Source organism: Staurois parvus, unplaced genomic scaffold, assembly GCF_062004578.1.
Source record: "Staurois parvus isolate SC_StPar_1 unplaced genomic scaffold, SC_StPar_1.0 ptg000078l, whole genome shotgun sequence".
Lineage (NCBI taxonomy): Eukaryota > Metazoa > Chordata > Amphibia > Anura > Ranidae > Staurois > Staurois parvus.
The window spans coordinates 4,820,469-4,836,660 of record NW_028317874.1 but is presented as its reverse complement, the minus strand read 5'-3'; the positions used below and the strand labels follow the sequence as shown (position 1 = coordinate 4,836,660).

The following is a 16,192-nucleotide window of genomic DNA, read 5'->3' as shown; positions in this document are numbered from 1 at the left end:
TTTGAAACTGTGTGACTTCACTGGAAGTTGCATGATTTCAAAGTTGGATCAGTGTGACCGGGGTGTTAAGCAGTCATATCAGTGCGATTCTGACTTGGTTGGAGCTGCACCAATGTCTAAAGCAGTGCATGCACTACTTCAGGTGCGACTTGCATAGACATCTAGGCAGATGTCTTACAAATCAACACCTCAAGTTGGAAAGACAACCGACTTCAAAATTGTGCAACTTCACTGGAAGTCACACGATTTCAGTCAGATCGGTGTGACCAGGGGGTGAAGTGGTTAAACACCTGTGTTTATCAAGCACAGAAAGCCACAAGTCACCACAAATAATGTGAATGCACCTGGTTCACACCTATGCAGTAACTGTGTCTGCAGTGTGGTTTTGTACATGTATTTTTCAGGGGTTTTTTTTACGTTTTGCACTTTTATTTTTGTTACGTAGTAAAAAAAAAAGCAAAACGCATTAAAAATGCAGCCAGAAGTACAGGTGTTTCTGCTGCCTGTCCATTGAGCTAAAAACGCAGTGTTGTTTGAAAAAAGCCTCTGACCCTTTCCGAAAATGAAGCATCTGAAAAACGCCTAGAGGTGAACGTGTCCCATAGGATGCCATGATAAATGGACTGTAGTGTGTTTCTGCAAAACGCACTAAAAACCACATAGGTGTGAACCAGGCCTTACACTGAACAAGCTGCTGCTTACATCATGCAGCGCCCAGGGAGATATGAACTATCCCTCCATGCCCCTTCTCTACACAGAGGCATGCTGGGATTCGTAGTCCCCCAGCCCCCCACTCATAGCTCCTACACACCACTGCCCTACAACCCTCCTTAGAGCCGCACGCCAACATGAACCAACTCCGTGTGAGTCACGTGGAAGACAGCTGCCCAGTGTCGTCACGTCCGGCTCGGGCCACCAGCCAATTGGGCTTGTGTTGATGTCGGGCTGCTGAATATTCATGAGGGAGACTGATAGGCGGCAGTAGCGGGGGAACGGAGGAGACGGCCACACTGGGCAGCCGGGGTGTGTGAGGAGGGACGAAGGGCAGAGGCTTCTCCACGGCTTGTGTCGGCGCTATACACCTAGACCTATATATAACGGCTGATTCCTATCCTGCTGGAAGAGCGCAGTTGGGTGCAGGCTTTGGGGAGCTTGTCAGCGGGCCTAGCACCCTGAGTGTGTGTGTGCTCAGGAGGGATCTTCTCACCGGGACCGGCGACACCTCCCCTGCCCTCCTCTCATAGTGTGCAGGGGAGAAGAATGAGAGAGAATGAGCCAGAGAGACACCCTGGTACATCTGTTTGCTGGAGGGTAGGTAGCTGCATGTCACCTTGTGGAGGGAGGGAAGGGGACCCAGTGTCCATGGGGAAGGGGGTGTGATCCTTCATTATACAGGGAGCTGTGCTGATCAGTGTGTGAGGTGACCCTTCCTGTGGGGTGCACACTGCTCTGGGCTCTGCCACTGATGGCTTCAGATGTCCCCTCACTGTTCTCCAGTGTGTGTCATTGTCCATAGTGATGACATTCCATGAGAACAGAGACATCGGGGCCCTACACTGTGTGATCCTCTTACCAGAGGCAGTCTGAACTGATTCATCGTGTGTGTTGTAAAACTTGGACTTGGTGACACCAGTGCTAACACATGCACAGGGCAATGTACCTTGCGGCCTATACTACTGTGTGCCAAGAAATGTAGGACGGGTGACACCAGTGCTAACACATAGATAGGGCAATGTACCTTGTGGCCTATACTATTGTGTGTCAAGAAACGTAAGACGGGTGACACCAGTGCTAACACATAGACAGGGCAATGTACCTTGTGGCCTATATTGTGTGTCAAGAAACGTAGGATGGGTGACACCAGTGCTAACACATAGACAGGGCAATGTACCTTGTGGCCTACACTATTGTGTGTCAAGAAACGTAGGACGGGTGACACCAGTGCTAACATAGAGAGGGCAATGTACCTTGCGGCATATACTACTGTGTGCCAAGAAACATAGGACGGGTGACACCAGTGCTAACACATAGACAGGGCAATGTACCTTGTGGCCTATAATATTGTGTGCCAAGAAATGTAGGATGGGTGACACCAGTGCTAACACATAGACAGGGCAATGTACCTTGCGGCCTATATTGTGTGTCAAGAAACATAGGACGGGTGACACCAGTGATAACACATAGACAGGGCAATGTACCTTGCGGCCTATACTATTGTGTGCCAAGAAATGTAGGATGGGTGACACCAGTGCTAACACATAGACAGGGCAATGTACCTTGCGGCCTATATTGTGTGTCAAGAAACATAGGACGGGTGACACCAGTACTAACACATAGACAGGGCAATGTACCTTGCGGCCTATACTATTGTGTGCCAAGAAACAGGACGGGTGACATTAGTGCACAGCTACTGTGCTATGTACTGCTGAAAGTTTGGGGTGTACTTAAAAAAAAAAAAAAAAAACACAAATTTTCAGCTCTGTGCTGTAGCTGATGTGCATTGGCTTTAAGCCTGAATATTGAGCTATCACATGACTGCTGATCGCTCAGTTCTCAGTCCTCTTGGAGAAGTGACTGCCAGTTACTGCTCCCTCCTGCTCTGCGCTTCCAATGCTCACTGAAGCATCGGTATGGAGAGGGGGTGGGTGCAGCTGCCTTTGGCTTTCACCTATGCGCTAAGTCTTAGGATTTGAAAGGACCCTGACTATATTGTTGGGATCCACATAGTGCCCTGATGGCCAGCTAGTTGCAGCTCTTAGCGGCTAAGAGCTGCAACTAGCTGGCTATCGGGGCACTATGTGGATCCCAAAAATATAGTCAGGGTCTTTTCAAATCCTTGAGTGGCTCTGTGACTTCAGCTTACTGCAGGCTTTAGCACGTTGTCGGCTGATTCTGGGTCATAGGAGAACAAAACGAAGTGTACTGTGACCCAAAGGAGAAGTATGACCAACAAAACTTTGGCCATACTGCTCTTTGAATGAAATGTAATTTTGTGACAGTTCAATAAAGTTAACAAAAATAAAAAGTAAACAGTGTGATGTGTTGCAAGACTTTATCACACCACCTCTACACAGTGCACACCAACAGGTGTCTGTCATACAGAGCTCTGTGTGTGCCTGCTGGTGTGAATGGGCCTTTGCTGTTGACGATCCATGGTTGCTGTGTGTGGCTAGTACCTGTCTTTATACTATGTTCAGCTAAAGCCAAACCGTATTCTTGTGCAGTGTATTTCCACCTGTGTACTCTTAATTTGTATAGCACTGACAATGTATGCAGCACGTTACAAATATTATACCTTCACATCAGTCCCTGCCCTCTAGGAGCTTACAGTCCAAGGTCCCTATCTCACATTCATACATGCACATACTGGGTTTAATCTAGACAGGAGCCAATTAACCTACCAGCATGTCTTTGTAGTGGGAGAGGAAACTATATAAGCACCAAACTCCATGCAGGTAGTGTTCAAGTTGGAATCTGTTTCTTATGTGTTCTCATTCACACAGCATATCTAATATGTATTTTATTGAACTGTATTGTTACTGTACTGTCTATCTCCATAATGTAAAGCACTGAGCAAACTGTCGGTGCTATATAAGTCCTGTATAATAATAATCATTTATTATTTCTTACCTATTAAGCTTTTATCAGGAGGTGTCATGTCTGAATGCAAAGCTCTCTGAGCATGTTCAGAGTAAGCCTGTTCCAAGGACAGGCAGAATTCCCTCTCATAAACATACCTAGAGAAGACCAGCTGTCAAATCTAATAACTTTTGTTAAGACAAGCAGAGTTGATTTATTAAAGTATGAGGTCACCTTTGGGAACATGCTGCATGTTCACATGTTTTTTTGGATGGAATGTGTAACATGTTACAGATGCCTGCTGACACCCCCAACCCCCCCGACAGAAGTATGGGGAGAAGCTCCCCGTACTAGCTGTCAGATTTGAAAGCTGTGCACAGCTCCCCCCCCACGCCGCCACATCATTCATTCACAGTGTTCTGTGAATGAATGAACTGCAAGTCCCAACAGCCTTAGTGGCTTGTCTGCTTGTAGTTTTCATTAACTATTATGGCGCTGTGGTGTTCCATGGTAGTTCATTGAATCTTCCTGAAAGTATATCTGCTTGCCCATACGGGCAAGAAGATATACCTGAAGATCTGTAGGAGACCTGCATGGCACCAGTGATCTGCTGATTGCTGGTGCAATGCTTTACAGGCTTTGCAGAGAAAAATAATAAATGGACATTTTTTTTTACCTGCAAAAAAAAAAAAAGTGCATTTATTATTTTTGTGCAAAAGGTGAACTTCTCTTTTAAAGGCAAATAGTCTGTGCAATGCAAGTGTAATTCAAGTGCAGTTGCTCTAAACCTCAAGGGTAGCTCTGCTGATTTCTGTCATTCAATCATGTGCAAGCAAAAATGCATGTTTTTTTATTTTCCTTTCATGTGATTGGGTATACTTTGCAGGGGGATTCTTTACCTCATTTACTAAGCTTTGGAGCAACTGCACTTGAAAGTGCACAGCCTATTTGCCTTTAGTAAATCCACCTCATTGTGTAGTTTTCTGGTCAAATAGCCCTTCATGTTAAGCCATCATTATTTCGACAGGAATAGTAGTTTAATGACAGATCTCCTTGGTATTCAGCTTGCTGCTACATTACTGGTGAGTAAGGGGAGGAGATTTTGGTTACTCGTACAAGGATAAGTGTCATTGTATGTTTCTTCCATCTAAAAGAATCACTGGTTATCTTGAGTAAATTAATGTCTGCTTTTGCTTGTTTATATTTCACGTTTTATTTACAGTCAATATTGGCATGCAGAGGAGTCCAATCACCTACAGTTCAGTGCAGCAGGAATTGCCATACAGTGAGCAGATGGTATCATAGAATTAATTAAAGTAAAACTGTGGTACGTTTATAAAAGACAAACTAGCACTGACACAATAAAACACACACTGCCTGCTACTGCCTTTTTGTTTTCACTTCAGTAATTTGATATTTAGTAAGAGGGTGGCTATGCTTGTTCTTCATGGTCCCACTATATGTGGAATGTAGACACCCTCTCTTGCTTGCTCCTGAGGTGGACTAGGGACTGTGGGATTTGAAGTTTTCATAGAACAGTACACATGACCACAACTAATGTGCACTGCTTGTTCCAGACAGATAGACGCGGAGAGAGGAATAGGAGAGGATTAAGAGTTCATGGAGGATGTTACAAGGTGTATGCCACTTCGTGAATCACTATCTGTTTATGAATTACATGTTCAATGAGTCCCAATAGTATAAGTTATTTTAGGCTTGCGACTCTCCTGCACACAATCTTGCCTGTTTACCCTTCCTCTTTCATTGTCCAATCACAGAATGCTTTGTGTTTTTTGTGAGCAGTTCACAGAATACAAAATGTGTGATTTGTATAAGAGGAGGGGTAAGCAAAGACAGGACAGTTGCTGTGTATGAGAGCTTCAAGTCTCTTGTCAAACCACTGGAAGTAAAGTGTGACCTTTATTATTGGCAGTCCTTGAAAGTGTAATTGTACATAACGGGCAGTGATCCAGGAGGTGGCATATAGCACTTGAGATTTACCTGTAATACAGCAGATTTTTTTTTTTTTTCTTTTTACAGTTTTTTCCTGGAGTTCTTTCTAAGGCCTCATGCACACTGCTGCTCCTAAACGTGAGTTTGGGAGATTTTGGTGGTTTTTTTTTTTTTTTTTTTTTTTGGCATAGCCCCTGAACGCAACTCACTAAAAGCCTATGTGCCCATGTACACGTAGACTTTTAGTATAACAGCAGCAGAGTTTAGGGCCAGTCAAACGTCCCTCTCCTGAACTTAGGAGAATCCTATTCAGGGGAGGAACGGTTTGGCCAAAAAAAAAAAAAAAAAAAAGCTAAACGCACCTAATCACTAACAGTGTTTAGCACTTGGGTGTTTATTCATTTCAATGGCAAGTACTCTGGCCAATGATATGAATAAACGTCCAAGCACTAAACGCAGTACCAGCGTTTTTCTGCTGCCAGTAGAAAAACATTCCAGTGTACATGGAGCCTAAAGCAGAAATAAAGTCTGCAATACATGCCTCTTTCAACAGTCCAACTTTCTTTTCTGGTATCTTCCACCTGACTTCTTCAGAGTTCTGGGCTGCTGCCATCTTGGGTCAGCATTGGATGACATCATTCCTGTGCATGCGCAGGAGTTAAGTCACCCGGCACACAGGGTTGTGCCACAATTTTAACTGCTTACACAAGCAGTACATTCTAAAGGAGACTTCGAGCAGGCAGGTTGGTTTATTTTATTGTAGAAGAGACATTTCTTGTCTCTTCAATAAAGAGTTGACCTGCTTGCAGTCTGGAAAAAGTAGACTTTACTTCTAATTTAAGTAAAACTGTGATTAAGTTTATAAAAAAGCAAACAAAAGCACTGACACTGAATAACTGCCTGCCACTACCTTTACAGCGCTGCTGCTGGAGTTTCCTGCAATTTCTGGGCAAATATTAACATTCTGAAATTTGGTAATTGCATAAAGCAAGATGTTAAGGATTGCTCAAGAGCAGAGCACTGCATTATGGGTAACAGTGTAGTATGCACTTTTGCACTGCAGACAGTGCAAGCATTTTAGTGGACCAATCAGGAAAAATGGGTTCATTGATTTTACCTTTGCATTACTTCAGAGATGTCCATATTTTCTGGTAACCGATTAAATCTTGAAAATATCAGGTGATAGAAGCATTCCATGTAATCTCTAGGGGTAATCAAAATTTGTGTGTGTGTATGGATATATATATATTTTTTTTAATTTTACAGTATATTTATACAGGTTACAAGTTTGTTTATGCGAACTTTAGCTTGCACAGGGTTTAGAAGTTGCATGAGATTCTGGCAATAAGGAAAGCAATGAATACTTCAGGCTCTGATGACTCTGACACATTGGTGAAAATCTTGGCAGGCATACAGCGGCACAAGGGCAATGTCCTATCAAGTATTGTGATGGCCAGGAATCAAATCACATTGTTGCAGATTACAGAATGTTGTCCAGCGTGAGCCAGATGGAATACAATGTCAAATCCAAACATGATTGGGCGCACAGGATGGTATCGATTGTTTTTCTTCCCATGGCTCTGACCCAATATCTCTTAAAAGTATGGCAACAATTTGTGTAGCATACATTAAATTCCTAACTGTGCCATACATATGACTTTTTGTTGAATCATCTTTTCTGAGAAATTGAGCTAGAAGGAAAATCAAATAAGATCGCTAGAAAAAGTTTTTCACTGCAGGTTTCCCTAGCTCTGTCTTTTGGCACCACATTAAATAAATACTGCTCAGTGTTAACAGCAGGCTGCATTTTATTTTTGAACTATGAGAGTTTGTCATAGCTACCTACTGTTTCTCAAAAGCAGAAATTTTATATTTGAACAATACCTTTTTAGATGCATTGTCCTGACTTATTTTAGGAGTATTTATATTGGATACAAAATGCTGTCAGCTAAATAATGATGGATCAGGTATGGCGGTGAGGCTTAGGAACTTTGGCATTCATTGTGAAATATTCAAATCTTACTGGTGTTAAGGTTTAAGTAAACTGGCGAGTGAAAAGTCTAATTTGGCATTGCTGTTAGTTGTCAGTAAACTAATATTTATCTTGTGGACTGTTTTCCATAGATGTGTTCATGTTTTTTTTTCAATCTAAACTAAAGTATACCAGTGGGAAAGTTTTTTTTTTTTGTATTTTTTTTTTTTGTTTTTTGTTTTTTTTCTCTGCAGTTTTGTGTGCTCTATTGCTTATCCATTAATGTAGTATCAAATCTTCCAATTTTTTAACTTTGAAGTATTCCTGTCCATCCTGTGAACCTCTACCAGAATGTGTTGGTTTTTTTTGTTTTTTTGTTGTTTTTTTTTTAATAGAAATATATTCTTAGTCACTTTTTTAAATATTTTAAACCCATTGTTCCATATTCTCTAGTACCACTTTCCCGAATTTCCAATCAAACTGTAAACATCACCAAAAAAGCCCACAGCAGGACTGCATATCCCATGACCCTTAGGTTAGGTCTGTTTCACATGGGCTTTAGGGTGTACAGAAAACTTTTTTATGAAACTTTCAGAAGGTTTTGCAAAGCTTTTGGCAAATTTCAAGCCGTTTTCTCAAAGCATTTGACATGCCCTTAAGATCCTGTACATACTGATCTTAATAGAAGTGCTGATTGTCACTTTAAACATGCTGCTAGCATGCATGTAACTAGCTTCAAGTAGTGCTGAAGCCTGCTAGCTTGTTTAAAGGTGCAATCAGCACTCCGATTTGGATCTGTGTTCAACATTTACAAACTGGATCTGAGGGGTGCTTTAAAAGTTTCAAAAAAGCTTGCTGAATGCACTGCACTGCAAAAGCTTGCCGTTCACACTGCTGTTATACAAGCTAAAGCCTGTGTGAAATAGGCCTATGTAGAAATTACACAATGCGCATCAGCCATTAGATGGTGCAGTGCATATAACCAGTATGACCAGTAACGGTGATATACCTTATTTGTATATTCAGAATTTAGGCAGATCTCAGCAGGCTCAAAGATGAGTAGGATCCAAATTTTGTATATTTTCATCTTGGTCATGCAAATTAAAATTACATTGTTTTCTTACATGCTAGGGATAGGTTGTGTGTAATGCAGATTTCATCAGCAACTTCAATCCATTGTTGTGAGTCTTCCTTTTTTTTTTTTTTTTTTTCCCCCTCCAGTTTTCATAGATTGGCACTTGTGCACTATATTAGGCCATAGCAGCATTTTGGCTTCAGTGATCACCATTTCATGTGCAAAAGTAACCTATCTCAACACATATGTTTACCACTGCTCAGGGTAGAGAGACTGGCAATCTCCCAAGCACAACTCCTCCTGTAGGTGCTAGGCCAGCTGGTGTGCTGCATAGATTAGAACAAAGGAAGTCTGATAGGCTGCACTCCAAACAATACACTTTATTGAACCAAGATAAAACCAATACAGACAGTGGAAATACAGTGGGGGACTGGCAGGTAAATGCGTTTCACACTAAAGACAGTACTTATTCATTACCCCAATGGTAATGAATAAGCACTGTCTTTTGTGTGAAATGTGTTTGCCTGTCTGTCCCCCACTGTATTTCCACTGTCTGTATTGGTTTTATCTTGGTTCAATAAAGTGTATTGTTTGGAGTGCAGCCTATCAGACTTCATTTGTTCTAATCTATCTCAACAGTTTTCTGCCCACAGCCAAAACTGCTAGCCAGTGCTGGGGTTGCCATTTCCAGATGATTTGGAGGGCAGGTTACTGTGCATGATCCTGAATACATCTGCTCTGCTCGGAACAAGCACCGCTTTTGGGGGTCTGGTAAAGGCAGCCTCTTCTACTATATCCTTTATTATGCTCTACTGTGCCTTTTATATCAGGTGTCTTCAAACCTTCTAAGCAAAGGGCTAGTTTACTGCCCTTATGACTTTAGGGTGGCCAGTGGGAGTAGAAATTGCCCCAGCGTCAGTGGGAGTAACGATGCCTCAGGTGTTGTAGTCAGTGGGAGTAAAAGTATTACACAGCTCTAGAGGTCGGTAGGAGAAGGAATAGCGTCCAATCATTGGTCTCAGTGGGAGGAATAGTGTTCCATCATTTAAATTGATGGGTTGAATTATACCCCACTGTTGGCATTAGTGGATGGAGTAGTGCCCTATTGTTGGTGTCCGTGGGAGGAATTATTCCCCATTGTTGGTGTCCGTGGAAGGAATGATCGAACATTGTGGTGTTGGTGGGAGAAATAATAATATTCCAAGGGTCAAATGAAGGCAAGCAAAGGGCCACAGTTTGGAGACTTCTGTTCTTTATCATAACTTTGATGTGTACAAAAGTTTTAATAGTGCAATTTTTTTTATGGTTTCAGCCCTGATGAAGGGGACAGAGTGCAGCTTGTAAAACACAATGGCATGATCATAAGCTTAATAATCGCATGCAATGCCAAACTGCGGTTTCCAAAGCAAGCAAAATTCTTTCTTGTGTTAAAGGATAAAGTTTGCCTTTCCACAAAAAATAATAAATGCACTTTTTTTTTTTCCAGGTAAATGTGCATTTTAATATTTTTTTTGTGTTTGGAGTCTGTAAAGCAGATCTCTGATGCCATGTGGGTCTCCTGCACACTGTCAATGTATCTGCATCCTCGTACATCCCGTACAGGTAAGCCGATACTTGCTGAAAGGAAGACTCCATTATCTACCACAGCACTGTGGTAGTTGGCGTACAAGCCGACAGAGGCTAAGACCGTTGGGACTTGAATGACTCGGCCACACTGTTTTTGAAAAGTGACAGCTAGTATGAGGTACTTCTCCCCATACGTCAGTCACAGGGAAGGGGGGGGGCAGCGGCTGCAGGATTGGGAACATGTTACATGTTCCCAAAGCTGAACTTATCCTTTGAAAGGTATAGACTCCAGTTTTGGGCACAAGTTCACAATAAAAGGATTTTGGGGAAATGGAGACAGTGCAGAGAAGGACAACCAAACTGATAAGAGACATGGAGGAGCTCAGCTATGAGGAAAGATTAGAGAAAATTAATGTATTCTCTCTTGAGAAAAGGAGATTAAGGGGGCATATGATCAACATGTATAAATGCATAAGTGGGCCATATAGTGAATTTGGTGTAGAGTTATTCACTTTAAGGTCATAAGAGGACACAAGTGGGCACTCTTTACATCTGGAGGAAAAGAGATTTAATCTCCAAATTTGGAAAGGCTTCCTCCAGTAAAAGTTGTGGAATAGACACCCTCAAGAGGTGATTCTAGCCAGCTCAGTAGATTGTTTTTGAAAAGGCCTGGATTCTTTCCTAAATGTATTTTAATGTAACTAGATACTAATATGTATAGGTAAAGATGATCCAGGGAATACCCGATTGCCTTTGGGGGGATCAGGAAGGATTTTTTTCCACCTACCGGAGCAAATTGGATTTTTTTTTTTTTGCCTTTCTCTTGATCAATATATAGGTTTGAATAATTATAATGTATAATGTATAATTTGTTTTATAATTATTTTTTTTTTTTCTGGAGGGTGTTCCTCCTTTTTTTTTTTTTTTTTTTTTTTTTTGAACTAGATGGACTTGTGTCTTTTTTCGTTTTTTCGGCCAGACTATGTAATCACAACTCAAGGCAACAGTAGAAGGAAAGGCTGAAATAAGTTCAAAATCCCTCCCGCTGTTTTTTTGGGATGGTCACATAAAAGTTCTAGCTCCCCTTTTGCTGGTGACTGACTGGTAGAAGGGATCTCTCTCAAGTTGTCTGTTGTTTTTTTTTTTTTTTTGTTTTGTTTTTTTTATTCAATATGTGTCTTTAAAAAGTGAAAGTATAATAAAACGCAAAAGCAACCAAATAATGATTTTCTAGTAAGTAAGATACATATTCGAATGTTCACTAGAGTAGGCGAGGGTTACAGTTTTCCTGTTCAGCACACCGCACGATATCATTGTGTCAGTGTTTGAGAGTAAATGTCTCCAGAGCTGCCATACACTGCTTGGTCATGTTGCTGAAGAGTAGGCCAAAGGTCATAACATTGAGTCTGTAAGGCGCATAGCTGGAGTGTTTTCAGTATAGGAAGAGGAATTTTGTAAATACAGCTTTTCCACGTCACTAAGTGAGCTGTACCTGGACAAAGTGTTAACATTTGAGGCCAGCTTTACTCATTTGAAGGTGCTCAAGGGCACGCATAAAATACTGTGAACAATGCTGTAACTCATGACTTCTGACTCTTTCACATGTACCATGGGGCTCATGATTCACTATCACATAATACTTAGGACATATTGCTGAGGCAATAATCCTTCATCTGATATAGAGGTTTTCAGTTTGGGTGTAATACAAATATAATTAGTGTTTGGTAGGCCTTAATTTGCAGTGTTTTTTTTCTCTGGCAGTAGTGCTGGAGGTAGTAAAGGAGAAGTGCACTTTTTACAAAAAAATAATAAATGCACATCTCCTTGCAGGTACAAAATGTCCATTTTATTATTTTTTACACTGCAATCTGTAAGTCATTGCACCCACTTTTAGCAGATCGCGGGTGCAATTCCTAGAACCTGCAGACACTTTGTCAGCTGTCTGCCTGTAACTGTTACTGAATGACAATGGACTACATGATCACTGACCAGCACGCTCGAAGTTTGAGAACTGTGGCTGTGTGGGCAGAACCCTGCACTGTATAAATAGATGAATAAAGTGCAGCGCTAAAGCATATCAAAAAAGTTCGTTCTTAGAAGTTCGTTGTCAAAAGTTCATAAGATATCTCGATCAATACTATGGTGTACTGACGTCAGCCTCCCCTCTGAAGATGTGCTCTAGCACGAAAGGCCTCAGGAGGAACTGACAGCTTGTGACGCCTCATCGCCGCCCAGACCACGAGGAGGTCTGGCGGCCATTTTACTCTAGGTCAGTACCAGTATTTTTACTATACACTTTCTGGCTGTTTGCCAGTTTGAATACTGACCTGTCCTGTTATATATGTTATTTAAATAAACTTTTGATATACTACACTATGGGCATTCTCCCGTTTTTTACCCCTTATTGAGGGGTTATCAGACTGGCAGACACAGCTATATCTGGAGGAGGAAGCCCTCACCTGGCCGTCTTTAATCCTGATCTTAAGGAGGTCCTGTGAGCCTAGCAGATCACCGCCTGATGATACCTCGTCCTGAGGGAGTTCGACACTTGTGTTTTTAACACACAAATGCGCATTTCCTATGCGCGGTCGGTGAGTGCGCATTTCTGTCATTTCTACTGGATCCTTCTAGCTGTGTACACCATAGTATTGATCGAGATATCTTATGAACTTTTGACAACGAACTTCTAAGAACGAACTTTTTTGATATGCTTTAGCGCTGCACTTTATTCATCTATTTATACAGTCAGAGGAGGTTGTGATCCCCTCTTGTGCCATTAGCTGCTTACTTTTCATTGATATTTTCTTTTTATTTAATGAGCGCTCACTTTATTTTATTTTATAGAACCCTGCACTGTTTTCATTGGGAGATGATTTCCCCCCCATCTGCTGTCATGGGGAGGAAGGAGCTGGAACATGTAACATGTTCCCTATGCTGCAGCTGTTGCCTGCTGACACAACCCCCCCCCCCCCCCCCTTGACAGCTGTACAGGGAGAAGTTCCCCCGTACTTATTGTCACTTTTTAAAAACCGCACCACCATGTGGGCCTCCGTCTATATGATCGCATCATTCATTCACAGTGTTTAGTGAATGAATAAACTACAAGTCCCAACAGCCATAGCGGCTGTCTGCTTTTATTTCTCTAGAAGTACCACAGCTCTTTGGAGCACCATGGTAGTTCATTGAATCTCCATGTCAGTATATCAGCTATGGGCAAGCAGATATACTGACAGACCTGCATGGCACCAGCAATCTGCTGATCGCTGATGCAGTGCTTTACAGCCTCCTGCCACCAAAATAATCTCACATTTTTTTTTTTTTTTTTTCCCCTTCAAAAAAATGTGCATTAATTATATTTGGTCAAAAGGTGAACTTATCCTTTTAATGTATTCTATGCAGTAAAGTAAAACATGCTCCACTACCCGTCCTAGCTCCCCTTGCCTAAACACTTACTTGGCTACTCTCGCCAATCCAGCAATGTCCCATCTGCTCCTCTCCTCCACTTCCTGGTCACACAGAAGACACATGCAACATTAGGCTCCTGCTACTGCTCCTGCCCCCTTAGCACCACGCTTGCTGAGGGGGCACTCAGAAGAAGTGAAGAGCATCAGTGGGGGGACTCTGGAAGAGGGGTAAGAGTCTGCTCTGTGAAGTTGCATTGGATTGGGTCAGTATACCCTCTTCTCCCACTGAATAAACAAGGTGACAGTGGGTGGAGAAAAACTACTAAAACCGGTGCACTCAGAATCTGGTACAGCTGTGCATGGTAGCCAATCGGCTTCTAACTTCAGCTTGTTCGATTACACTTTGACAATAAAACTTGGAAGCTGATTTGTTTCCATGCAAAGTTACACCAGATTTTGCACTCTCCAGTTTAACCACTTTCCCTTCAGAGGATCAATGTGGAGGAAGAAATCCTTTTTTTTTTTTTTTTTTTTTTTTTTTTTTTTCTTTTTGAGGGTTAGGCCCAAAAAAAACTTTAAATTCAGAAACCATAATAGGTCTGTCAAGGTTGGAATTTGGGTTGGAGGCAATAAACTGTTGTGCATATAAACTGCTTTGATCCACAATCGATGCATACAGATCTTCCGTGAAAAAACGGCTCCAAAAAATCAAGGGGAGTAGTTAAATTTGCTGTTTCCACCTGAATTCCGGGTTGGGCAGTGACTGGGGGAAGTACAGCTGCTGCAGAATTTGTGGGCTGCCAATCAGGATTTTCAAGCACATCTGGAAGGACACTAGGGGCTTTGTGCAAATTCTTGATGGCTGTGGGACACTACTTGTGCTAGCCACTGCACCAGCTTGTACTGCACTTGTGGATTTGCCACGTCACCAAGTGATATTGCAATGCTAGTATGTGAAACACCAGGATGTACTAGGCTGCTGGTGGTCGTTAGTTCACCAAAAGGTAGAGCGGCACTAGTACTGGCATTCTGCGGCATATGAGAATTATCATGCAATTATAACATCTCAGCAACCTGGGAAACGGGGTCGGGTACGCCTGACCTTAGCAGGGACCTCTTCTCCATCGTCTGAGCCATCTATCAAGGTGCCGCTGCTGTCTACAGGTTCATATTCTGAGGCAGATTCTGTCAGTGAGTCTTCCCCTTCACTCTCATCTGACATACTCAGAATCCTGTAGGCCTCTTCACTGGAGTACCTTTTGTTGGTCATTTTGGTCATTAAATTTATAGGTAACTGGTGCAACTCATGGGGGAAAAAGAGCACTTGGCTGTCAGGGACTGCTTGAACCACTACAAAAAATTTAACTGCAAGTGCTAACAGAGATCAGGCCTTATTCTGTAAACACTGCGGTTTTGTGTGCAATGTATCAAGTGACAGTGATCTACTGACACTGCACTTGCTGGGGGAGGGGGTTAAGCGTAGGGGCTAAAAGCAGGTGCTGTCAGGTGCCGGTGCTGATCCCGCTAACGCTGCGTTTTTGGGGACACTATACTAATGTGAACGCTAGTATAGTTCTCATCCGATCAGATATTGATCCATTCAGACACTATACTAGCAATGGAGGCTTATTCCTATTGTGTATTATTATTGTGTATGTGAGCGTGTTCCTGGCAATCAAGGGGTTAAAAGTGATGACTGATGTAGCAACGGGCAATCTAACTCTATCTGGGTATGATGCTATCAGACATTAATGCTATCTGAAGGTGCTGGTGACACTAATACAATGATCAGTAAAAAAAAAAAATCTACACTGTTGTAATGACACTGGTGACAGGGCAGTGAAGAGAATAAATGGGCGATCAGGGGGTAAATGTGTTTTTAAGTGTGTGTGTGGTGCTTTTACTCACGTGGATCTGCTTTCTTCTGTCTCTGGTACGGAATGTCCCCAGAGAGAGATTTCATCATTTCCTGTACCTTTTTTATAAATTTAAACACGGGTACAGGAAGATCTGTGATAGGGCAGGGATCAATAATCAGATCCACTGGCCTGAATCTCATGTTTGATCTGGCAGGCACCAAATGACGGTATCGGCGGGAGCACAAATCGTGTGTGTGTGTGTGTGTTCTTGATTTTGTGCAGGGAGTCCACCCTGTTGCAGTATTTCTGCTATAGGGCAGACTTAAAGCAGCTAAGTATACAACCCCCAGTGTCCATTTTAGGGAGCAGGTGTCAGCCATTCCATGCCATATACGTAACCACTTGCTCACCCCCCAGGGCAGATGTACTGCTTCAGGGTGGCTGTGGTAGGGGGCGTGGGACTCTGTGATCAACAGAGCAGTTGACAGGAGGGAAATCTATGTAGACAACACAGATCTCTCACCTGTCAGTGGGGATGTGCTGCTTTCTAGCTCTGCAAATCAGAGCGATAGAAAGCAGCACATCCCCTACTAAAACAATACACAGTAATCACAAAGCAGTACACAATTTACCCCTTGATCTCTCCAGATGTTAACCACTTCCTGCCCAGTGTCATTAGTACAGTCAGTGCTTTTTTTTTTTTTTTATTAGCACTGATCACTGGAGATGTCAGTGGCAGTTAGTCAGTTCCCACCCAGTGGCAGTTAGTGTCAGACTGCCCGCC

At 42.4% G+C, this 16,192-nt stretch overlaps 1 protein-coding gene across 1 annotated transcript in view; it reads left to right on the top strand.

Annotated features, from left to right (window-relative positions):
• Positions 1-910: 910 nt before the first annotated feature.
• The window catches only part of SLC25A36 (solute carrier family 25 member 36), a 96,727-nt gene continuing 81,445 nt past the window's right edge, over positions 911-16,192 (top strand). Inside the window, exon 1 of the mRNA XM_089669512.1 lies at positions 911-1,311. Coding sequence (XP_089525638.1) covers positions 1,271-1,311 — 41 coding nt within the window. The 5' untranslated portion in view covers positions 911-1,270. The remainder of the gene's footprint in view (positions 1,312-16,192) is intronic.